Below are 26,021 nucleotides of genomic sequence, written 5' to 3'. Positions count from 1 at the left end.
GTCGGGAGACAGAGAGTGTTTTTGCTTGACATTCTGTTACGTGGCACCCTCCTCGGGCACGTCCCAGTACCTTGTGAGAGCTGCTGTTCGACACAGGGACCCCAGGTCCAGAGACGCCTTCATAGCGATAGCACATACTGAGCACAGTCCTGAAGGCTTTTCTTGGATTCTCTCATTCAGTCTCATAACCATGTTACAGATTTTACAAATGAGGAAACTGAGGCTCAGAGGTAGTGTGAAACCAGTCTGTGACTCACTTCCTAAACAAAGGACAACAAAATTATGGTGGGGGCATTTTTTAGTGTAGGGTTGTATCGTCAGCTATTGCTATGAAATAACTCCAAAATCTCAGGGGTGTACAATGATAAGCAAGCATCTTTGCTGACTCTTCTGCAGACCTGTTGGGCGGGCTGATCTCAGCTGGGCTCAGCTGTGTGTCTCCAAGCTGCAGGTTTGGTATGGAGTATGTGCCAAGTATCTTGCATCCTCCTTGGACCAAGGCGTATTCTGGCCAAGGTATATTCTCAGGGCAATGGCAGAGGCCCAGGTGTGCAAGCAATTCCAAGCCTCTGCTTGCATCCAAGCCCCTTTGATTAACTGGATATGATATCCAGTTAACCAATCCAGAAATCAGCAGATAATCCAGTTAATCAAAGCAAATCATTTCACAGAGCTCCAAATCAAGCATAGAGAAGTATACTTCTCCCACAGAGGTGGCGACAAGAGAATGAATATTGAACAATAATTTGCCACAAGGGTTTTTTTTTTTTTTTTTTACATTCTAATTCTTTGAAAATGGGTCACCTGAGTTTAATATGATAGCTACTTATTAATCAAAATACCTAATGAACAAAGGCACCTTATTTGTTCCATAAACTTTTTTTTTTTTTTGAGATGGAGTCTCGTTCTGTCACCCAGGCTGGAGTGTAGTGGCGTTAGCTCACTGCAACCTCCATCTCTTGGGGTCAAGCAATTCTCCTGCCTCAGCCTCCTGAGTAGCTGGGATTACAGGTGCATGCCACCACACGTATCTAATTTTTTTAATTTTTAGTAGAGATGGGATTTCATTATTTTGGTCAGGCTGGTCGTCGAACTCCTGACTTCAGGTGATCCACCTGCCTCCCAAATTGCTGGGATTACAGGCATGAGCCACCGCGCCTGGCTTGTTACATAAACATTTATAAAGGGCCCATTTTATGCCAGATGCTGTGGCCAGTTATAGGGATTGAGAAATGGAAGGGACTGCTGGCCTAGTGGGGGCATTAGACATATACACAATTTCAGTAATCATGTGGTAAAGCTCTCTTTTCATCCATGAAGGGAGATTGGTACGGAGACTCAGAGGAAAACAGAGAACAGTGCTTTCAAGGCAGAATGCTTCCTTAGACAGGACATGCGTTTGGTGCCAGGCATCTTACTTGTCAATAACCTTTACCTGAGCTATCCTCATGTACCGTTTTGTTCGTAAGATCTCATTCCAGCTCACAAACCTTCAAGGCTCCCAGAGAGGCATAGAACCTGGGAAATAGTTAACACTGTAGAAACAGCAGCTAATGTTATTTTAACATGCAGATTCCCTTAACCTGGAATTAAAGTCCTTTATTAGCAGACCCTACCTCCTGTCCAAATGTATTTCCCATTATTTTCCTACATGGACTCTATAGGAGTCAGCCTTTTGTTTTGGAACTTGTCACTGGCAGTGCTTCCTCCATGCTTTTGTCCTGCCGCTCCCCTGCCTGGAATGTCCCCTACCTGGCTAACTTGTACTGCTCCTCTGTGACTCCGCTGGACACATTCCTCCCCCTGAGCCTGGTCAGATGCTCCCCTCTGGGCCACCACGGCCCCCTCTGTGTGCCTGTCATGGCTCAGTGAAGCCACCTGCTCGTGGGTGGGTTTCTTGCACAGAGATGGATCCTTGAGGACAGAATCCACCTGGCTCTCAGGAGGCACTCAGTCACACTGGCTATACTGAGCAGGGTAGTAGTCCAGCTCCTCCAGTTACCTGACTCTGTATGAACGTCCTCAACCTCCCCACGCCTTCCTTTCCTGTTCTGTAAAATGGGGATGATGATACTTTTATAGGCCAGAAGTGAAGATTTAAAAAAGACTTGTAATTATTTAACCAAAGAGAAATAACCTGTGTGCACACAAAAATATGCACACAAATGTTTATAGCAGTTTATTCCACAGGAGTCAGCCCAGATATATGGTAAATAGATAAACTGGCACTCCCATTCAACGGAATGTGATTCAGCAATAAAAAGGCACAAAATGGGCCAGGTGTGGTGGCTCACACCTGTAATCCCAGCACTTTGGGAGGCTGAGGTGGGCAGATCGTGAGGTTAGGAGATTGAGACCATCCTGGCTAACACAGTGAAACCCCATCTTTACTAAAAATACAAAAAATTAGCCCGGCGTGGTGGTGAGCGCCTGTAGTTCCAACAGCTCGGGAGGCTGAGGCAGGAGAATGGTGTGAACCCGGGAGGCAGAGCTTGCAGTGAGCCAAGATCGTGCCACTGCACTCCAGCCTGGGAGACAGAGCGAGACTCCGTCTCAGAAAAAAAACAAAGGCACAAAATGTCAATGTACAAAACAATGTGAGTGACTCTTAGATGCACCAGCCAAAGTCACACCAGACCCCAAGGGGTGCAGAGTGTATGATTCCATTTATAGGACATTCTGGAAAAGGCAACCTAGGGGGCTAAGAGATCAGAGGCTGCAGGGGCGGGATTAGGGCGTGGTTAGGGGCAGGAGAAGGGTGTGACTACAAAGCGAATGTGAGTGACTGTGAGGGAACATCTGGGGTGATAGAGTTCTGAATCACACCACAGTCTAATGCATAGTTACACAACTCTGCATCTGTCACAGTTCAGAACTGTGGATACACACACACATGCACAGACATTTTACTTTAAGTTTAAAAAAATTATATATATATATATGAACAAGAAAAAAGAAAGCATTGTAATTTTCAGCTCAATGCCTGGCATGTAGTGAGTCTTCCGTCATAAGAAGCATGTTATTCATTATGATTCTTTCTTGGTGCTCGTCCTCAGTAACAAGTGAGCTGCTGTTGGGGAGGCTGTGTCCTCAGCTTGAGGTGGGGGCAGATTTCAGGCCACAGGGGAGGCTGGTGGAGTCGAGCTCCTAGAAACCCCCTTTCCCCTCGACCCCTAGAAGGGCCCCAGGTGAGACTCTTGGTTTCAACTGCACCAGGGAGCCCTCCTAAGGAGAGAGAATGGACAAGCTCAGAAGTCAGAGATCATTTTCCCATTGATTTTTGGTTTTCTGCCAGCCATGGAAGATGCTTTTGATGAGACACAAAAGCTTCCCAGAGCTGAGCCTCCTGGGCCACGCCATGTACCCTGTTCTGGCAGCTCCATGGCGATGCAGAGCCCTCTCGAGGCTGTGTGGTGTCTGCCCTTCTAGGTCTCCTGGCCCAGGAGCGCCAGCTCCAAATCCAAGTCCTCCAGTGGGCCAGGACCGTATCTAATTACCTGGCTGGGATTTGGTGAGTATTTTAAAGGCATGCTGGTAACAAGCATTCATTTGGGGAGTTTTAGAAACAAAATCCCAAATAAGCACCTTTGTCCTTTTAATGAGCTGAGGCCCAAGTGCCCACACTCGGGTTCTCCCTGCGGTAGAGCAGCTTCTTTAATACATCTCAGTGAAGCACACAAGACCCCCCACACTGTGGCTGTGACAGCAGGGGGTGACATCAGTCATCTGGCTAGGCTGTGGAGAAAAGCCTCCACAGCACTTCCTCCACCAGCCTGTCATGCTTCCCGAGTCCCGGGCATCCTGCAGCTCACTCCAGTCGGCTTATCTCCCTGACCTTTGACCACTCTTGTGCTGAGGTCACCTGTGACCCTGATATTCCTGGTTCTGGTGAGTGCACCTCTACCACATCCATCGGCAGCACTGGGCGCAGCTGTCCACGCTCCCATGGCGCGATAGCCTCTGAGCCGCCTGTGATTCCACCCTCGGAGGTTCGCTCCTTCTCAACCTCCTTAGCCAGCTGCAGCATGTCAGCAGGGACTTTAAAAGTTGGTGTCCCTCCTAGACCAATCCTGCGCCCTCCTTTCTCCTCCTCCCACACTCTCTGTTGGGATCTCTTCCTTGCCCCAATGCCATCATGTGCCTGGCTTCCAAGGGCCCCCTTCCAGCCCAGATCTCTGTTCTGAATTCCAGGTCCAGATCTCAAACACCTCAGACCCAGCGTGTCCAAAACTGAACCCTTAGTCCCTCACCGGTCTGCTCCTGTAATGGGCCCCACTCCGGTGGCCAGCATCGTGTCCATCACCGCTCGTCCTTGACACCCCCTCACTTCTCATATCCAAGCAGTGATCATGCCTTTGGACCCCCTGCACCAGTTGTCCCCAGTCTGTCTCCTGCTCTTCAGCTCCACTGCGACCACTCTGCCCAAGCCACGGAGGTCACTGTGATGCAGTGGAGTAATATGGGGCCCTATGTGCCCTCCTATACCTACCTCCCCAACAGAAGCTTCCTCCATAAGGCCGACAGAGTGGTCCTTATGCATGCAAGTCTGTTTCCTTCTGCTTAAAGTCACCCCTTGGTTTCATATAAGGTGAGTGTCTCTGGCATTTCCCTTGGAGGCTGCAGCCTCACGTTGCCCTACCCTCTACCGTGCTCACTCGGCTGCAGCTGCCCTGGTTGCACTCTCCAGCCTCAGGGCTGCTTTGCACAGGCTGTGCTCCATACCTGCAGCCCTCCTTCCCATCCCCAGCCCCCTACCTGCCTGTTCCTTCCTCTTCTCCAGGTCTTAGCTGAAATGTCCCTTCATAGTTCATGCAGAACCTGACACCTCCCCCGCCCCACCCCCGTGTACCCACAGCAGTCTAGCACTTGACCATGAGTTAGGTTTGTCACATAGTATAATGCCTGAGAATGCCTGGTGGGCACTGAGAGGGCAGGGCGCCCTCAGTCTGTATTGTAAGTACTTAGCGCTGGGTCTGGCACTCAGCAGGCCCTTGATAAATACTTGTTCAGTGCATGGAACTGGATAAGGTGGTGGGGATGAGTTGAGGTGGGGGGCAAAGGGGAAGGCCTGACTCATGCTAACGACTCTCTGAGCCCAAACCGAGAATACCCCATAAGAAGCCAGTGCCTTGAATGTCTTCTAATAGCTCGTTTCCTCTGGGACTCTGTTCTGCTGTCTTCTGCAGGTAATGTGATCTTTGAAATCATCTTTATATAATGTGTGAAATTAGTGTCTGAGCCCTCCAGGCTCACTATGGAATGTTTTTGTTACCATACAAAAGAAGTACCAAATGGTGTTCACCAGTGCAGCTGTCTGCTCCTTTAAAATTAACACCAGAAACTTCCCAGGGACAGCAGGACAATGATTTTCTCTGGCAGATAGCATGGATGGAAGCACATAACCCATTGGCTAGTAACCAAAGTAGCTTTAATTCAAGGTGGCTTTGAAGGTTTCTTAATAGAAATGCCAATCAGTTTTCCTCTGCTAAATTTACAAATTGCGATATATTTTCTCATTAAAATGATTACCTTTAATGCTATTAAAATGTCATACTCAAGATATCATATAATTTCAGAAACACTATGAATTTAGTATTTGGAGGATGCAGACGTGAGTTTCACCGGTGCTCTAAGAACACACGGCATCTCCTTCAGCATCACCTGAGCTCGACACAGTTTTACCTCCCTTCTTAATTAGTTGATAGAGAGATTTGCTTCGAGTCATGTACCCATGTAATAAAAGTTCTTGTTGCCATATTTAGAAGACTATGTCCAACATAAATTCCACTCCCAGATCTCTTTCTCGTAATGAATCTCCATCGACATAATGAGTTCTTTGGAAGAAAGGCATTGTGTAAATTAAAAATACTAATGAGTCATAATGATAATGAATTATTTTCCTTATTACTGGGAGCAGGACTAACCTTGGGCAACTTTTGCAGTAGCTGAAGGTGCCTTCCCTCCTCCCAGGCCTGCCCTCCCATGGGATTCTGTACTCTAAAATATCTCTTTTTTTCTCATCAAAACCTTAAATCACCCAAATGTCCCTGATATTAATAGGAAGTCTTAGAGGAAAGGAAGTCGTTGACCTGGTTCACATGAAGATATGAATGACTAAAAGCACTCATTAACCATTTATAACAATGCCCTACCTGTGTCTGTCCAGAGACATTCTTATTTATTTATTTTTGAGACGGAGTCTCACTCTGTTGCCCAGGCTGGAGTACAGTGGCACAATCTCAGCTCACGGCAACCTCTGCCCCACCGGGTTCAAGCGATTCTCCTGCCTTAGCCTCCCAAGTAGCTGGGACTACAGTTGTGGGCCACCATGCCTGGCTAATTTTTGTATTTTTAGTAGAGATGGGGTCTCGCCGTGTTGGCCAGGCTGGTCTCAAACTTCTGACCTCAAGTGATCTGCCTGCCTCACCCTCCCAAAGTGCTGGGATTACAGGCGTGAGCCACCGCGCCCAGGAGACATTCTTATTTTAAAGGGTAGCTGGTTATCCTGGGAGAACTGGTGGGCTTCCTAACTGAGATAAGCCAAGTGTCTTAGGGTTTGTGTGGTCACAAGTAACAGGAACCCACATAGGAAGACTAAACAAAAAAATAATTTATCAATAGGCTACAACGGCAGCCCTCACAGAACTCAATGGCAGAGGCACAGCTGGGCTTTGGGAGGGCCAGGGACAGGACAGGAGAACCTGTCAGCCGCTGAGGTGACCTTCTGCTTCCCGGGGACTGTTGTCCATGGACTCTTACCACAAGTGCTTTGTTCACTCTCCGTCTCTGCTTTTCCTTGCATCTGGGTCACATATGGCTGCCACTGAGTCACCTGTCCTCCGTTTGGCATCCCATTTTTACACTCTTGTAGGGAGAGTTTGGCTGGGGCAGCTTGGACCAGGTGTCACCCCCCTGGCCCAGTCCATCTGCCCATGGGGTCAAGGCCACATGGGACAAACACAGCGCCTGACCCAGGGCAAAGACTCAGTTATGTGTTTGTTGTTGTTATAAACAGGATGCGTTTGGGGCCTACCCCTAAAAAGAGGGAATGGGGCATGTTTCCCAAAGAAGTCCACTGCACCAGGCTGAGGAGGTTTTTGGTTAATTCAATGGGGACCAGAGTGTTGAAGGACTTTGGGGGCAGGAAACTGACCTTGGCTCACGTGTTAATGACAGGCCCGTTTGGATCTGTGTGAGCTGGGCAAGGAGCAACTGGTGCCATGTTCACTGAGGAAAGAATGACTTGCAGAATGGGTACCTTCCTTCTCCCTGGCATTGGTTGGCACGCAGCATGGCTACGTGACTCAAGAAAAGGGAGCTGCACCATCTGTTTTCCACATTGTATGAACTTGCTGGGACTTTGGATAAGTCACTGAACCTCACTGGGATTCTATAACTCTAATTCTTTCAATAAGAGGTTATATATATACACACATACCCCCACGTATATGTGTACACACATATGTATATGCACATACATACTTATATATTGTGTATTATTTTAGCAGATTATTATTGTGTTTCTCTAGGAGTATTTTAAAAAGCACCTGCTACTTGGCGGTCCCCTAGAGGAGACAGTACTTGGCAGGGACAAGCGACCCAGCCAGCCCTCCTGCAGGTGACTGGGAATGAGAGCTGAGCACCTCCCAGGCAGGGAGGACAGGTACAAAGGGGCTCACCCAAGCTCTCACCATCCTGAGAGGAGAGAGGAGGTGCCCTCGGCAGGCAGCAGAGCCAGCCCAGCTGCCAGCTTTCATTTCCCTTCCTTATAAGAACCATTTATGACAATCCGTCAGGGCAGGCTGATGCAGCAGATCGCTTTTGGCAGAAGTCCTTTCTACTTGTCGTAAATTAAATCACAGAGAAAGCCACCGGCGGTGAATACAAAGAAAGTCCAAGACCACTGGCTGGAGGTTAACAGCTGTTAGTGACCCAGGGTTCAGGAGACTTTACAAATCCACAAATATGAACAAGGCAGGCTCCTCCAAATAAATTGGGCTGTGAACAACTAAGAATGCTGTCTGGGATGAAAGTCACAACTCAGAATCACAAATGATAATACAGCAAGAGCAGGACAAAGGATGCCTGCCCAGAGAACTTTCCAGTCCTCACAGGACATGCACACATTTTTATTTCACCACAAACCCCTCTGATGCTGTGAGGTGGGCTGGCCAGCTATTATCTTCTGAAAATGCCACCGCACTTGCCTACGGTCACACCGCTGGGAAGTGCCAGAACCAGGGTTCAGAGGGAGGCCCCTGGATCCGCCTCCAGGACCCTTCCCACGATGCCAGGCAGCTCCTGCGAGCTGGATGCAGGCCACGTCGCAGGTGGTGCAGGAAGTTGTGATGAGAGCTGGTCACACAGAAACTCCATGGCATAGCCCAGAAAAGAGCCCAGGGCTCGCCACTTGAAGCCCCTAACTTGATTCCTGCCTCACTTTGGGGTGAGGGGCTTTAAACTCTCCCTTTTTTTATAAACACAGAGTAATAAACATTCATTGTTTAAAAAAAATACAGGCATGTATAAGAAGAATATAGAAACGATAATCTCACCATTCAGAGACGAGCATTTTTAACCTTTCAGGGCATCACTCATCCTTGCAGACATTTTCTCTTCATCTTAACACATCTTTCCTCACCAAAATGGAATGGTATTGTTCCCACTGTTTTGTAACTTCTCATTCCATATGTATTAGGAATGTCTTTCCATGTCAAATACTCTTCAATGTTTTTCTCATTCCATTAGAAATGTTATATGTATATTTCTTGAAGAAATAACCATAAAGTTATATGCTCACTGTAAAAATACTCAAATCCAAGCAGTGCAGAAATGTGCAGCAAAGGAAGGAAAAGTTTTACTGAATTCCACCCTTGAGACCTAATTTAGCGGTATTGCTGAATTTCATCTTCACATTTTTCTATGCACAGACTGGACATATAGATGCATTTTTCCTTCTGCAAAGTGGACCCACCTACTGTTTGCCAGTTTTCTTTTTCCCTTCATGTATTCCTGTAGCGTGGACATCTTTTCCTGTCGGTACATGAGGCTCTAAGTCATCTTTCTTCCAGTCCTGGGGAAAGGAACATTTGGCTTGGAGGATCCTTGGAAGGAGGGACTGCCCCTCAGGTGGCCACTTGCCCTCTTGTAGGGGGCAGGTGCGGGCCAATGGGCCCCACATCAGTCCTGCAGGACCCCCTGAGTGGGGCTTCCTGCTGCCCCCTCACGGGATGCTGTGTGTTGCCTCAGGTGTGTACATTCTCACGACCGGCCTGATCCCTGTGCTGGAGAAAGAACACGACCCCCAAGTGGTGAGGTGACCTTGTGGGATGTTTTGATGGTAATGGACTTTGCTCCGGATAGGAAGTCAGTGGGCCTAGGTTTGCTGCCAGACTGCCCTAAGGGCGCCATTCTGTCCACATCCACGGCAAAACCCCAATTCTGTCAGGGGGCCGAGAGGGAGGTGGAGGCATGCCAAGAGCACATTCAGACCCCAGCCGTCTCTGAACTCCCCCAACCCCCGACCCCCACTCTGGCTGTCACATGGGCATCGGCAAAGCACTGGGGAGGGAGGCCTCCGAAGGGCCGGGGCGGCTTGTGGGGCGCTCAGGTTAGGGTGGTGCTGCTCTTTCTGGGGACTGTCCTGCTCAGAGGGGAGGGGACTGGCTACTGGAGCCTGTTCTCCCCCAGTGGGTTGAAATATCATAAACTGGGAGAAAGCAGGAAGAAGACAGGTAATGTAGGCTGCCTTCTTTCTGCTGCGGTGGGCAGAATAATGATCCCTGCCACCCCCCACCCAAAAGTTCATATCCTAATCCTAGAACCTGTGACTGTGTCACCTTTATATAGCAGAAGGGACTTGGCAGCTGCAGTTCAGTTCAGGGTCTTGGGATGAGGAGCATGTCCTGGAGTATCCAGGTGGGCTCGATGGAGTCCCAAGGGTCCTTATGGGGGAAAAGGAGGAGGGCGGGACTCAGAGGAAAACTGACCATGGAAGCAGAGGGTGGAGGACGTGGCTGTGAGCTGAGGAGTGCTGGCGCAGCCTCTAGAAGTTGAAGGCAAGGAATGGAGTCTCCTCTGAAACTGGCAGAGGGGACGTGGCTCTGCTGACACTTGGAGTTTAGCCTATGAGCCCCACCTCAGACTTCTGGGCTCCAGAACCATACGAGAATACATGTAGGAGAATACGTGTGTTGCTTCAAGCCACTAATTTTGCAGTCATTGGTCACAACAGCAAGAAGCACTGCTCCACAGAGGGTGAAGAGTGGAAGGGGTCACAGGCTTTAGTTTGTAAATCTCTGTTACCTTTATTGCAGATAACCATCTCCTCAGGAGGAATGTTGGTTCAGAAACTGAACACCGATGATCTCCAGTCCAAAAGAACAGCTTGGATGGAACTATGGTCTATGCACAAAACAAAGTCAGTGAGATGGGTTTCCCGAGACTGCATTTTACCCACGGGCTGCGTGGGCCCTTTTCCAGGGGATGCTTACTCTGGGATGCACATTAATTGGACCTTAGTAGTTCATGCAGCACCTGAAAATGTTCCCTCACCAAGAGGGCTCCCCTTTGGGGAGCACAGCTCTGCTCAGACCCAGGTGGGCTTTCAGCAGCATCCTAGGAGGAGCCACAAAGCTGCGACATCTCCTCTCGGTGTTTCTCAGACCCACACAGAACAGGATCCTAGCAGGGGGATCCATTACCCTGTGCCGCTCAGAGGGAATAGGGACGGCGAGTGGTCCCTCCTGTCTCCTCTGGGCAGCTCCTGGCTCCCTGGAGGCCCACTGGGAGGGGCTGCACATTGGATTCTGAGGGAGGGAAGGGGCCACAGTCCAGAACCCTTGACTACTCTGAACAGAAAGTAGATTTCTCCAGATGGAGCATCCTTCATCTGAAAATCCCAAATCCAAAATGCTCCAAAATCCAAATCATTTTGAGTGCTGACATGATGTCACGAGTGGAAAATCCCACACCTTGGCTTTCTGATGCTTTTCATGAACACACATTTTGTTTCATGCACATTATTTTAAAAATATTGTATGAAATTCCCTTCAGACTATTTGTGAAGGCATATATGACACATAAATGAATTTTGTGTTTAGACTTGAGTTCTATCCCCAAGATATCTCCGTATGTATATGCAGATATTACAAAATCTGAAAAAATCTGAAACTTGAAACACTTCTGGGCCTCAGCATTTCAGATGAAGGATGCTCAACCTGTACTGCTGTATCTCTGCTTATTACAGCTACATTTAAAAGCCGGATATATATAACTTCCATATTTACAGTTCTTGCCCTTAAATTCACCCGGTAGGGCGCCCACATTGTCTGTAAGGCTGCCAGCACCCTCCGCCTTCCTTGTCGGTGCTGAGTGCCTTCCGAAGGTGGCCCTGTCTGAGACTCTGCACCTCCACTTCTTCTGCTTGTATGTCCTGGGTGTGCCCCAGTTTTGCTCCCTGACCCCGGACCAAATCCTGGTGAATTACATCTCACGACTCCAAATCCTGACATTTGAAAGACCGGCACTTCTTTACAGTTTTCCCAGAGGACATGGGAATAAACCATCCACTTGTTGTAAATGAGGCCCAGAGATGGAGTTCTTTGCCAAGCATGATCAAACTACCCTGGGATGGGGCAATAGTGTGAGTGCAGCTGGGAAAGGGGAGGATTTAAAGATTTTTATTGTCTATAACTGATGTATTCTCTGTGTCCAGTACATTTGCTACGGTCTGCCTAAGGAAGGAGTTAATTCATACACACACACACACACACACACACACGCACACACACACACACACACATATATACATAGGCTCACTGCAACCTCCGTCTCTGGGTTTAAGCAATTCTCCTACCTCAGCCTCCCGAGTAGCTGGGATTACAGGTGCCCACCACTACACCCAGCTAATTTTTGCATTTTTAGTGGAGACTGGGTTTCACCATGTTGGCCAGGCTGGTCTCGAACTCCTGAGCTCAGGTGATCCGCCCGCCTCCCAAAGTGCTGCGATTACAGACTTCAGCCACTGCGCCCCGCCTTAATTCCCATATTAGCTGAACACACACTCTATGCCAGTCTGTGCTGGGGGCCTGAGGTCCAGCAGGGAACAGAACAGGTACCATCCCTGCCCTCAGTGAGCAGCAAAGAATAGTCACCCAGGCAACTTGTGGACGAGGAACACCTGGGTGCTGAGGGGTGTAATTTCATGGGGGAGGGTCTGCTGTTTCTTCTCTCTCAGCATTTTGCCAGGTTTGCTCATTGCTTGTTCTCGCCTCCTTTGGAGTGGGCAGGACCTGCTAGGTCCTACTCAGGGATGCTGGGTAAAGACTGATTCTGGAGGAGGGTGACATCAAGCGGCTGTACATGCTGCAGAGTCCGGTGTAAGATAAGCCAGGCTGGGCAGGGCTTTTCTCCTGCCCTTCACCTAATGGCGCCTCCTCTCTCCTGTTCACCCCCTCGCTCCTGTCCAGAGACAGCAAGTGGTTCTGATGGAGCGGTGGGCCCAAGGGCACCCGGCCATCCATTTTTCTTCCATGCATCCTAGCTGGGCCGACACCCCAGGTATGTCATAGCCTTTAATTGCTGAGCCACTTATGTTTCATCTAAAAATACCTGAGCAGCCGCAGGATTGACTCTCCCTAGGAATGACCTAAAACCAGCGTAATGAGGACTGGGGAGTAGCTTCATTTCCATTTAGGCAGGGGCGCGCTGGGACTGCAGCTGGGGGAAGCCTCATGCAGACACAGAGCTTTTGCTTCCAGCTTGCCCTGTGCAAGTCAGGGAAGGGGACGGTGGGAACGGGAGCGGGTGCGGCTGGGGCACCCTCCTAACTACAGTGTATCCTGGTGAGAGAGGGAGCTGGTGACCACTGTCATTTCCACATCAGAGAGGAATGAGCAGGGGCTGAGGAAGGGAGTGGGAGAGGCCCAGGCTGCCTCACCACTCCCCAGGTTTTTGGAAATAATGATGTATGAAGGTAAATGACAGCCACAAGGACACAGCTCGAATGATCTGGAAGCGTGTTGGAGCAGCAGTGGAAGGTAGCAGAATTCTCTTCCAGATCTGCCTCACCAACTCCGTGACCTCATGCTGCTCACCTGGGCTCTCTGCAGCTCTTTCCTCCTCCACGAACAAGGGAACTGAAAGCAGCAGCAGCCACAGCACACACCCCAGGGTGCACCCGCGGCACTAAGAGCTGGTCTCAGCGCTGTCTTTGTCCTCAAGCCCCTGTGGGGTGGCCACTGCTGTCTATTATCACACCCATTTACAGATGAGGGAACTGAGGCCCAGAGAAGCTAAGACCTCCCAGCTGGTCCTGGCCATGGGGTTTTGGGAATCAGGCTCTCACACACCACTGGCATGGCCTTTCTGAAAACCACTATTTATCAGAAGCCTTGGAATTCATCCTAAGAAATAAAGATAGGGAAAACAAGGTTGCTTATCACAGTGCTGGTGGTAGGAGACGAAGTTAATAAATTATGGAACACCTGTGCAAAGTCTGTTCCGGGCTGAAGACTCTGCTGTCAATCATGCCTATGGAAAAACCCTGTGCACTATATCATTAAATAAAGATACCGAGTTCCTGAATAGTACATGCCTCGTGATCTTATTTTTGTAACTACCACACCCCTATAGAAAGAGGTGTATGTTGGTGCTTTGTGGCATCTCATGGAGACCAGCTTGGAGATTTGGCAGAAATTAGTCCTCTGCTGTATAGATCTGAGTCTCCTCTCTTAAATACAAAAAGGATGTTCTCAGCAAAGTATACCAGGGGAGACTCAGGCTGGGAGTGCTCAGAGAGCATGGCTTCTCGATTCTTCTCACTGCCTAATGGGAGACGTACTTGGTTCTGCCTGTCCAGGGTGAATTCTAGGAGGCTGTGGGGGACCCCAGCCTCTTACCCTCCAAGGATACAGTTCTGACAATCCCAACATCCGCTCAGATGTTTAAAATCTGCCTGGCAAGCCCACTACCGGGCTCTATCATCTGGGTCGAGGTGCGGTTTACCATGTGTTGTTCAGAGGTCATATATAGAGCAGCTCTCAGGTGCACATGACCTGTCTGTGGCCACAGGGGCCTGGGAGGGCTGAGCATACGGACATTTGTCACCTCTGAGTGACACACCACAAGGTTTTCGAATTTTTTCTTTCTGCTATCAGTTTATCCTGATTTTTCTACAATAAACAAGTATTGCTTCTGTGAAAAGAAAAAAAGATGTTTATTTTTAATTTAAAAAAGGAGTGCTTTTGCTTAGGTGATCTTTCTAGCTCTGCAATTCCATGATCTCAGTACAGCTCTTAATTGTTGTTTTCTCTGGTTTATTTTCTTTCCTTGGCTTCGAGAGAGAACTATTTTGTTTCCCAGTGTGCTCACTGTGGAGACACTGTGTTCCCTGAGGTCTGTGGGAAAATGGGGTGTGGACTGGAGCCAGAGCGTGTGGCTGGGTCCTCGAAGGCGTGGGCAGGTAGAGTGGCAGATGCAGGGCCACCAGCGGCACAGGCCAGGCACCGGAGGCTACTCCAGGCAAACACCTCCCTGTAGCCCTGGGATGCAGAGGGTGGGACACCTCGAGGGGCTTGGCAGAGGAAGTGAAGAATTCTTTCCTCTTATCTACTCCTCCCTAAAAAGAGGAAAATACTAAAACAGTCCAAGGAACCAACAGTCAGGATCCTCGAGCCTAGGATGATTTGAGAGGGCTCCTGAACCCAGGAGGCTGAGTGGTTTGCTCGGCCCAGCCTCATAGTGAGCCTCGCAGCTCATTAGAATCCTCTCAGGATGGAAAGGGGGGCTCTGCGGGCGACTCTGCTCTCGGGGCTGGGCTGGGTGCTGGTGCCCCGGGGACATGGGGACTCAGTCAGGCTCCAGTGAGCAGCACTTTCCATCAGATGACACCTTGGGGGCTTTGTAAACGAGGTTCTTTGGAATTGGTTCCGAGTGGCTTGGGTGAGTGCTATTTTCAAATACAGCAGTTTATGATTCCATTTCATTTTTACACTTTTTTTGTGTGTGTGTTAAGGGAAGTCAACCACATTTGCTGGAGAATGCTGTCCTAATCTGCCTGTCCCTTCCTTCTCCCAGGTATGAGGCAGGCGATGCCGGGGTTCCACGCCAGGTTCAGGGACCGCCGGCGCTCTGAGGCCCAGGGCACGGACACGGTGCTGTGGCTGGCCCTCTCCTCTGCCGCAGCCGCGCAGCCCAGCAGCCGCTTCTTTCAAGGTGACTTCCTCCCTGGCTGTGAAGGCACCTGACACAGGGCTGGGGGCAGCAGCTGGGCATTCGAGGTGCACCTTCCCTTCCGTGAGACCTGGGATGGGACTGTCCCCTGGGCGGTGCCTGGGCTTCTTTGGCGAGATGATTGCTTTGCCTGCTGAGGTTAGTTTTGGGAAGTGCTTCACCCCGGGTTGGTAGCTTCTTTGAAGACTTGTGATAACCCTGTCATCAAGGTCCCATGGGAACAGGGGAGAGGCAGTTCCTACCTTGGGAATGGGAGATTTTCTCTGCAGTTTCCTGAGGCCTGGGAGGGGCGCTATTCAAAGCGGCAGTGCAAAGGGAGTAACGGACTCTGCTTCTCTGCACTGCACAGGGAGTGACGGACTCTGTTTTTCTGTTTTTGGAAGCAGTGATCTGTTCACATCTCTTCCCAATGGGCGCCTAAGGGGGCAGGCGTGTGAGTGGATGCCATCCAAAGACAGCACTTTACCTTGGGTAGAAGCCAGGCTTTTTGCTCTGCTTCTCTTTCCTCTGTTCTTGATGAGAACCACCCTTGCTTGAGGAATTCTGAAGCGCTGGTGACCCGTGGGATATCCAGGAGGATGGCCGTGCCCCTTCCCGCTGATCACCCAAATGTGGTCTCCCGTCCAGCCCTGGCTGCAGCCTCCCAGTTACCAAACTGCACTTTACATATCAATCCATGCTGCCTAATCCGTGTGGGACCTTTGAGGGCAGGGATGGGGTCTAACACCCGTGGGGCGCCGCCACTTCAGCAGGCATCAGTTCAAGGCCTGAGCAGCACAGGGACATAGACCCAGCCATGCTGCGGCAGCTCACACCTCTCTGCTGTTCCCTCTCACTTTTAGATCGGAAGCCAGTTTCTACACACTTGTCTCTCACTAGAATGTCCTCCTCACCAGCCGAAGAGGAGAAACTCATTGAAATCCTAGAGCAGCTGGCTCAGACATTTAAATAGACCAACCGAGGCACAGTGTGGTACCAGAATTGCCTTAGAAAATACCAGGTGTGGTCTAGGGGCCAGTGAACAAGACCCCACTTCAACTTCCCCTCGAAGGCGTTGTGCCTTACAGTGAGGGGCCTACAAGGGCTGGGAACTTTTATTTCAAAATAAATACTACCGGGGCTGTCATCAGGCTGACCTTGACTCCTGCAGCAGGTTCTTTTCTTAAGTCTCTCATTTATTCGAGAATGTGGTTTTCTAAAGAATTCGAAGTTCGAGATGAACCACCACTGCCAGTCTGAGGGGACCCAGGGTTGGAGGCAGCAGGAATGCCCCGCCGTGGACTCCACTTCCCCTCCCTTTCTCAGCTCCTCCAGTGTCAGAGGCTGGTGCTGTGCCCCTCCCCCCCCCAGGAGAGGGCTGGACACTGCCTTTGCTGTGCATGGTCCCAGGAGCACAATGTAACCAAGGGACGCTGCATATTTACATAAACAATTGAATGAGGCCTAGTTTACATTTGCTTAAGATTAAGAGTGGCTTCAGTAATCCATGTGGCATTCTGGTACTACACTTTGATGAAACCTCTAATTTACACCATTTTACCTCTTAGTGACTCCAGGAAGTTGTAATAAAACCAATGAGCAGATTTAGAATACATCTACATACGTTCTTCGTGTCCATGGTGGAGTCAACATAACTCATCCCCCACAGCAGAGGAAAACCCAGACGGCTGCAGCTTCCCAGTGGTCCTTGAGACACTGATCCAGGGCTCATCAGCCAAGGGCCACAAGGAAGGGATTTTTCTGGGTGTGCCAGCCTGAAACATCAGCATCTTTCTGACAAAAGGAGGCGCTATCAAGCAAGCACCAGCTCCATTTAACTGCATGCCTCCTTTTCTGCAGGAGGATGAGGGGCCTCAGCAATGCTGGGTGTGGACGAGGCTGTGCTGGGCGAACCCCAGGACGGGACAGCCCAGCCACTCCTTCAACGGTGATTCCATAGCATGCAGGTCACTCGGTGCCTTTGCACCTATTTTTCTTCTCCATAAAATGAACCTCACAAGTATTAAAAGAGGTTTTCCCTGGCAATGTTTGCCCCGAAGTCATTTCTCCTCATTTGGAAAGTTTACTAAACACAGGAAAAAGCCAACTTACATGACAAAGAGAAAGAGCTCCATGGCCTGAGCCCATGTGCTGTACTTAGACTGTGGTGAACAGGGCTCATCGTCACCTCCAAACAGCAGCTCTCCCTGGCGTCTAGAGAGCGGGTGGAGTGGTCTGGAACCTCCCCCTCCCACCAACTGGACAGAACTCACAGGGCTAAACAGCACAGCAAGGCTGTCCGGGTGCGTGTGTGTGGCCACATGTAACAGTGATGGGACCACAGCTGCAGAAAGGTTTTCACAGAGATTTATTTTAAACCATGGAGGCAACTCTGCATTGAGAGTTGTACATTGGTAATGTATACACGTTTATTTTGGTTAGAGGGAAGCACAGTGGGAAAGTGAGCGGAGTAAAAAACATTCACAATATTCAGCAGCATTTGAATGGAGGCCTGGATACAGACATTTCAACATCCTAGGAAAATCTTGCTCATTACTACCTAATCACATTCAGGAAGTCAATGTCAGGACCGGCAGGGAGTGTGGCAAATGCCGGAGGGGTCCAGCTAGACCACACGGGAGAAATCTGTTCCAACGTCAGGCTTATTACATTCTCAGCCTGACCCCCCGAATAATCTCCTCACTTCAGAAAAAGAAAGAAACAGATACCCATACGGTAACATGCCCACTGCAGCCAGGTCCAGATGTGGGCTGCAGTCCGGTGGATGTAGAGAATGGAAGATCCATGTCCCTGGTTGGAAGTAGAGTGGTAGGCAGGCACTAATGTGGGGCCAGCACCTTCCCTGTTGTCCAGTTAGTAACAGTTTTTGTACATTTCATGTAAAGATTTCCTTTTGCAAAATGACAGTACCTTGAAAAACAAAGTCATGTAAAAAGCAAGGCAAATGGTATAAGACACAAATCCATAAGAGTACAATGGTTTCAAGTGACACTAGTGTTTTGGTCCATATGTCATACTGGCATATACTACTGATGTAAGGCTGCCATCCACTAAAATGATAAAAGAGAGCGTATATGTGAAACATATTTTTCAAAGCATTTTCCCTTTTTTGTGAGTGACAGCTCACCTTTTCATGCATCCCCGAGAACCAAGGGAAAAAAGAATCATAAGTATCAAGGTCAGATTCTCAATCTAACTTTTTAGCCAACCTGTAATTCCTGACACTTCCAAGAAAGTCAGATACTCTTCCTGACTGGTAAAGGTAAACATTTTGAGGTATCTATTTTTAATGAGATGGTACCATGATTAATTTCCACCCTTACCATCTTAAAAAACATTTTTTCCCCTACAACCTCATGAAAAGAAACTTTACCATCTTTTCCCAAAACCAAACCTAGTAGGCTGTAGATGGAAAAAGTCCAGAAAGCAACTCACTTGATATGATGGAAGACAACAAAGGCATGTGGTGCTAGACCCTCCTTTATCCAAGGGAAGCCAGCAACATGTGGGCAGCTCACTGGTGATGGGTTAGGCACGCCCAATAATAAACGAGACTCGTGGAATCATAGAATCACAGGATTGGAAGGGACCTTAAGAATGATAATCAAATTCATCCCTCACTCAAGCCTTTAATCTCCCTTTCAACATCTCTGGCAAAGGCTCTACACTCTGTTAAAAAAAAATTCCCTGGTATGGGACGTGCAAGGAAGATATCCCATTCCAATTTGAGACCGGTCTAATGTATACACACTGTTTTCATGTGCTAAACCTAAGTAGGCTTCTTGGTGGAAAGGAGATAATGTTTAAAGGCAAAAATCCAAACCACAACCCTGGAGGGCTGACATGTGATTCTTGGTTAAGAAGCTGAGCTGAAGTTTAAACAGGAACACAGATGTTTCTGGACTCAGTTTTGGACATAGATCTTTGGGTCCTACAAGGAAAAGGCAAATGATGTGATAACAAAGACAGGCGCTGCCATCCCCCTGCGTGGTGTTCCTGCCTCCACAGGGCCAGGTCTCCCAGACAGACCTGTACCTGAATTGACAAACTCTCTGCCTTCCCCTTGCAAGTGCCCCTGTAAGGAGGATCTCCCACATTGTACTGGAATCATCTGTGACTTGCAAGAGCAGAAAGTGGAGGGCAACAGCTGCCTGCGTCTGCACCCAAACACTTGGCCCCGCCCATCTGTGCAATGCCACACTTGACTAGAACAATCCCCTCCTGCCACAGGTCCAGGGCTTTCCTTTTCCTAAGTGGAGCAGCTGAGCCCAGCATACCTTTGGTGTTAGTCTGTGAGTCCTTCCTGGTAGCAGGCCGTGCACTAATAGTCTCCACCTCCTCCTCCCAGACTCCAGTGAGAGGCTGTGCACCCAAAGATCCAGAATTAGTTACCCTGGGTCACTTCCAGATAACAGTTCTAGGGATTTCCAAAGAAAAAGAAACTGATACTATTATAACATAAACTAATAGTAATGTTGGCTGCAGGAGGAGCCTCTGGGGAAACCCCTCACAGTGAGCCGTGTGCTGCTTTCCTCTGAGGCCAGGGAGCAACAGCATCTGATAGCGACAAGCTCGGTTCCGGGACGCAGCTGAGCTACTTGGCTATTCTCCGGCAGCTCCAGCCCACTTGTGATCCCTGGACACACCACACTGACTCCAGCTCTCAGGCCTTTGTTTATGGTGTTTCTGAAGCCTGGAAAGTCATTTCCACTTTCCCCCTTATGACTCACTCCTCATCCTTGAACACTGAGCTCAAAGTCCTTTCCTCTGTGAAGCCCCTCCTGCCACACCTGCTGGGTTAGTGGCACCCTGGCATGCCTCTATTATGACCACATTGCACTGAAAAGACCCATTTACTCACTGTGTGACCTCTGCCCAGCCTGAGAATGGGCCTCAGACAGCTTGCACCTCCAGTGCCTAAAGCCTGGTGGCTGGTGAGCGCTCAACACGGTTGACATGAACATTCAAATCTCAGGGATCATCTAGAGAACTCAGTGTTCAACATGAACTTAATTTCTGTGTTTTCCAGTCCAGTTAATAAATATCTGTCTTCATACCAGGCAAAATTCAGTAGTATTTTAAAGGAGAAAAATTAAGAATGTATTGGTAAAATGCTTTCTTTCACTTCGAAGTATCTTAGTGAACAAGAACACTTACATAGAATTAAAATTCTATGAACAGCCATAACCAAAGGAATCTCATGTAGTGAATATTTGTGTCCAGTAACTGTGACCCACGCTTAGAGCTATCCTTTTGCTTAAAAACAAAAATTTGGGCCTTAAGAAGTGATTACTATCAGTCAAAAATAAATTATACTTTATTTATTCAGGGCCTTGCTCTGCTGCCCAGGCTAGACTGCAGTAGTGCAATCATAGCACACTGCATCCTTGAATTCCTGGGCTCCAGTGATCTTCCTGCCTCAGCTTCCTGAGTAGCTGGGAATTCAGGTGTGTGCCACCAGACCCAACTAAGTTTTACACTTTTGGTAGCGACAGGTCTTGCTGTGTTGCCCAGGCTGGTCTTGAACTCTTGGGCTCAGCGATCCTCCTGCCTTGTCCTCCCAAAGTGTTGATTACAGGTGTGAGCCATGGCACGTGGCCTATACGTTTATAAAATGAATCTCAGAAAATGAAAAGGTGATATTCTGTAAAGGCAGCGCTGTAAGCCTGGGAATCACAGCCAAATGGGGTAGGGTGAATTTTAAGTGCCCCTGGATTTCCATTTCAGTTTTGCCTCTGGGGTGGTTTGAGGGGAATGTATAGGAAAGAATTTATGTGGATGAAGGCAATAATTACCTCCCCCACCACAGGACTGTAGCCAAAAAAAGTGTCATATATGCTTCTGATAAGAGGAACAAAGCTGGTTTCAGAGAGCGCCCTGTCTCAAGGTGTTGAAAGTCTCTCCTCCCACTCATGCCATTACTAAGTAATGATCAAGAACAGCTACTCCTTGAACATTCTTTTAGATTCTCTTGTTTACATCTCAGTCATATCTAACTGCCCGGTATAACTAATGTGTTTTCTGCTTGGAACACTCTAGATCTCTGAAGATGCCTTCCAGTTTTGTGACTTTATGATTTCTGGAATAATTAAAATAATCAAATGAGAAACATGTTATGGTGGACTGACCTCATACAAAATGACATAAGATTCCAAATGTTTAATCTCAAACCATTTTGCTATTGTGAAGACACACTCAGGCAGTAATGTCAAGTAATGTCATTCGTTTGGAGGAACCAAGAGCATGTGGTTGGTTTTGTCTCACCAGCTAGAGAACAACTCTGCGTATGATATGTGTAGATCTGCCACCTTCTCAACACAGGCAAGTTAGGCATTATTTGCAAGAGCTGCTATATGTTTAAGCAATAGAGCAAAAATATATGTAAAGTGCAAATCCAACAGGATAAAACAAGAATTATGAGAGTTCACCTAGACAGAACAAAAGCCAAGTGCTGGCGCCAGCTTTCACTCCTAAGGCATGGAGCCTCCATTTCCCTAAAATGCTTGGAAGACACCCAACACCAGCACATATTTCTCTACAAATTACCAAAATGGGGGAGACAGTTAATGCAAAACTCAAGAATTCACAGTATTACAAACACACAATTGGTTTGCTAAACACATTTCATCAAATTCAAGCACCCATACAGATGAGAGAAAAGAGCAATGGATACCTTGACATATCTGTGGTTTTCTGATCATGATTCTCAACACCAGTGAGATGTAAAGTGGCTTCAGCCTCTAGTGGCTCTGTGGGCTGGGAGGAAGACAGTACAGTGGCATGCAAGGCCACAGGCCAGAGTGACTGTAGAGGACATATGTGATCTGACGGGGACACTCTGCTTCCCGAATGAGGTCTGAATGCATCTAGACCCATCTCAGAACCCACACAGCTTGCTGGGCGCCTGGGCCTTTGCTGCCCTAATACTATGTTCCTCTCTCTGTAGGCAGGCCAAGCTCGAAGTTTAGGAAGGGAAAATGGAGAGACTCATGTCTATTACTCATTTCCAACACACAGTCCTCTATTACATACAACTTACTAAGTGGCTGCAGGTTCTAGTAATAAACTACAAAATAGATATCTGAATATTTTAAATTTAATTCCCTTGTTAAAGCTCTCTCACAGAGCAATCATGCAGAAAAGACTCCAAGTAGTTATAACAGTTTTGACTGATGCAAGCAAGGCTAGTGTGGAGCAGGGCAGCGAAGCGACAAGTGCTAATAGCCTGTGCAGGGCATGCGTGTGCCTCTTCAGAGCTCCAGTCACATGGGCTGCGCTGGTCTGATGGCTCAGGTGACAGCTTCCATGTACCATGGCTGTATGGGACACATGCACTGGTCCTGCTTCCCAATGCTAGGGCAGCAGAATCACCTCTAGCAAAGCCCCACCCCCGGGAAGCACACATAGGGGCAGTACCCGAGGATGGCTTGTAGTACTTCCCCCTAGTTAGAGAAGTAATGAATGATTGTGAGGGCAAAAAACGGCTTTCCAGGAAAAGAGGGAAAATAATAGGGAGGATTTCGATTTCACTCCCATATGTATTACCACCAAAAAACCCTGTAGAATCAGAAGAGAGCAAGACACTGTGGGGTGGGGCTTGGGTCGGGAAGGACAAGCAATTGGCCTGTGATCCTCAAGAGACTGGTGAGCTCCCTGATGCTCCCGACATGTGAGGTTGAATGAACTGTGCGTGTAAAGTGCTTAAGAGGGGCAGGCACCTGGCGCAGGCTTGCCATTAATTTTTATTCTATTTTTACAGGGGAAAATAAGATGTTTAAAAGGGACTTCAGTATCCTGAGTTGAGTCACTACACACAAGAATATTTCATTTTCTCAAGCTTGATTGGATTCCCTTAGAAAAAAGAGTTCTTCAGGTTCGCTTTCTAAAGTCCTCTTTTCCATTCCCACAGGAACACAGCCTGCACTGTAGGTACCATTCTGGCTTGGATCAACCACATACCGTTTTAGTAAGAAAGTGTGCAAAGTGTTCTGATGAAACACATTAAGATAAAATGTTTAAATATCTAGTTTTAAAAGGGATAGAATACAGAGGGTGAGGAATACAGCAGGATTACAATCCTGCCGTAATGAACATGTTCAAGTTCCGAGATGATGTCACACAAAAACAGACAATTTAAAGACACTTATTTTCAGAGCATGTATGGTGGGGCTCCCCAACCCCGGGCTGTAGGTGGGTACCCGTCCACGGCCTGTGAGGAATGGGGGGCACCCATCAGAAGTGAGCAGCAGGCAAGCAAGCACTACTGCCTGGGCTCCGCCTCCCATCAGATCAGTGGTGGCGTTAGATTCTCATAGGAGCACGAACCCTATTGTGAACGGCGCATGCGAGGGATCTAGGTTGCATGCTCCTTGTGACAAGCTAGTGCCTACTGATCTGAGGTGGAACAGTTTCATTTTGAAACCGGTCCCTGCTGCCAACAAGGTTGAGGACCGCTGATGTAGGATTTTGTGTGTGTGTTGTTTGTTTTCATCGTTATGAGTGAGGGAGAGCTGCGTCAAAAAAGCTAAAACATGAGGCTCGGGAGGCTCCAACTGAATTCTAAATGATCAGGCACTAATCGTTGAAGCTCTGAGTTAAAATAATCTACTTCTGTGATAACCATGGTTGGGAGCAGCTTTCTCACAGCATTTTTTTTTTTTTAAATGTGGGAAAGACAGAGGCAACTGAGGCAGAAACACAGTCTTTTCTACTTAATAAGAACGTGAATGAGGCAGACATTACAAACAAATCGCTCTTCAGGCGATTCCAGCAGCTGGCTGGTGAATCCACATGATGAGTTTCCAAATCTCTCCACTGAGGATGACATGAAAGCAGAAACACTGGGAATAAATAATGTAAATACATCCCCTCCAGGAAAGGCAGAGAGGTGCAGGTAGGTGCAGAGGGAAGAGAACAAAAAGCCGCTGGCCACGTGACACATGTTGAAGTAAAGAAAACACAGAAACTATAATGACCAAAATACTCTGAGTGGATACTTCCCTTATTTCTCTGACACACAAAGTAACACATAAAATGGGGTGTGGAAAGTATAAAATTAAACACCCCACACAGATTTTTCGGTATACTCAAAACAATGCAGCACAGCCAGACTGTATAAACCATTTGTTAAAAAAATAGCTTCTTTTATATTGTATGAACAAGTTGGAAGAGTCCCCTTGCAAGTTGTCACTCGCCAGGTCCCCACTGTGCGCATGGGTCATCTGCAAATTCATCCAGGGTCTTTAGTTTCTTTCTTACTTCTCACATGTCTGCTTTACCACTCTGGTAATGATTTGGATTAAAACAACCATTTCTTTAGTAAATACTATCTTTCTGATTCCTGGGAGAGTCATCAAGACACGACTGGGGTCATATCCCACAACTGCAAATAGGAAAAGATACAGAATGAACTAAAATTAAATTGTGTTGAGGATAACAGTCCTTAGAACTGAATTCTTCAAGGAAATTTTTTCATTTAACAAACAACCACATACTATACTAACATGATTTCTAAATCTATAAATATTTTTTCATCAAAAAAGTTCAAATAAAGCTCAAAAACATGACAATGACAGCTTGAAATTTTGATGTAGCTAATGAAGAATAATGGCAGATTCAATCTAGTAATGGCTGAGAAGACTGGGAAGACAAGCTACACTGCAGATCCTCCTGTGAGTCACTAAAAGGGAAATGCTGCAGAGCACTGTGTTGACATCTGAGGCAGCTTTCGATGAGCCAACATGAAAGAGACAATATAGATCTGTCCCACCCTCCAAATAGATTGAATCCATTAAATAACTCAATCCATTAACGGAACGCTAAGCACATGCTGTGTCCTTTCCATTTAAACTTCCAAACCATTTTACAAGATACCTCGTTTTCGAAAATAAAGGACCTGAGGCTGCCAGAGTTTATCTTATTTTAATTAATTAATTAATTATTTTGAGACAGGGTCTTGCTCTGTCATCCAGGTTGGACTGCAGTTGCACAATCAAGGCTCACTGCAGCCTCAACTTACTGGACTCAAGTAATTCTTGCACCTCAGCCTCCCAAGTAGCTGGGACTACAGGCAGGCACCATCAGGTCTGGCTAATTTTTAAATTTTTTGTTAAGACAGGGTCTCACTATGGTGGCCAGGCTGGTCTTGAACTCCTGGGGTCAAGCGATCCTCAGTCTCACCTCCCAAAGTGCTGGGATTATAGGCGTGAGCCATCACACCCAGCCCCAGAGTTTATTTTAAACTTCCTCTCAAAGTCATGGAGATCTGGTAGCTTCCAAAGTGGGTTATTTTAGCTATCTCATCGTGCTGTGACCTCCAAGAATGGGTCATGGAGGTAGAGCTCAGTGCGCTATAAATTCTCATCTGTATTACTGTTTTGACTGCTACACATGTGACCTATTACAGTCTTTTTACTCTGTCCCAAGTAGACTATCTATTCCTTGCAGTCTGGAGCTCTTATTTCTTTGTGTGGAGCCAGTGCCTGGGATGAGGCTATGCATGTATCACATTTGTAATAGGTTCTCAAAAACACTCACCTTCAACGGTTAACTTTTTTTTGTTTTGTTTTGTTTTTTTAAGAGATGAGGTCTTGCTTTGTCTCGCAGGCTAGGGTGCAGTGATGTGATCAAAGCTCACTGTAGCCTTCAACTCCTGGACTCAAGCAATCCTCCCTCCCAATCTCCTGAGCACCTGGGACTACAGACACATGCCACCATGGCTGGCCACCCAAGGATAACCTTTAGAGCAGTGCCTCCCATGTTCTTGGTGTTCCTGTATATTTATATGA

The 26,021-nt window shown here is 47.8% G+C and overlaps 2 protein-coding genes across 2 annotated transcripts in view; one reads left to right on the top strand and one right to left on the bottom strand.

Moving 5' to 3' along the window:
• Positions 1–16,374, top strand: part of DHRS12 (dehydrogenase/reductase 12) — a 35,310-nt gene extending 18,936 nt beyond the window's left edge. Inside the window, 7 exon segments of the mRNA XM_017891462.1 lie at positions 3,189–3,200; positions 9,250–9,311; positions 10,317–10,383; positions 10,386–10,420; positions 12,471–12,561; positions 15,079–15,216; positions 16,077–16,374. Coding sequence (XP_017746951.1) covers positions 3,189–3,200; positions 9,250–9,311; positions 10,317–10,383; positions 10,386–10,420; positions 12,471–12,561; positions 15,079–15,216; positions 16,077–16,186 — 515 coding nt within the window. The 3' untranslated portion in view covers positions 16,187–16,374.
• Positions 16,375–17,564: 1,190 nt separating this feature from the next.
• Positions 17,565–26,021, bottom strand: part of WDFY2 (WD repeat and FYVE domain containing 2) — a 47,694-nt gene continuing 39,237 nt past the window's right edge. The window contains exon 8 of the mRNA XM_017891461.1: positions 17,565–24,616. Within this exon, the coding sequence (XP_017746950.1) occupies positions 24,587–24,616 (30 nt within the window). The 3' untranslated portion in view covers positions 17,565–24,586. The remainder of the gene's footprint in view (positions 24,617–26,021) is intronic.

This window comes from Rhinopithecus bieti, unplaced genomic scaffold, assembly GCF_001698545.2.
Source record: "Rhinopithecus bieti isolate Rb0 unplaced genomic scaffold, ASM169854v2 scaffold_21635, whole genome shotgun sequence".
Lineage (NCBI taxonomy): Eukaryota > Metazoa > Chordata > Mammalia > Primates > Cercopithecidae > Rhinopithecus > Rhinopithecus bieti.
Note: the sequence above shows the minus strand (reverse complement) of the source record. Positions and strands in the feature narration are given on the sequence as shown.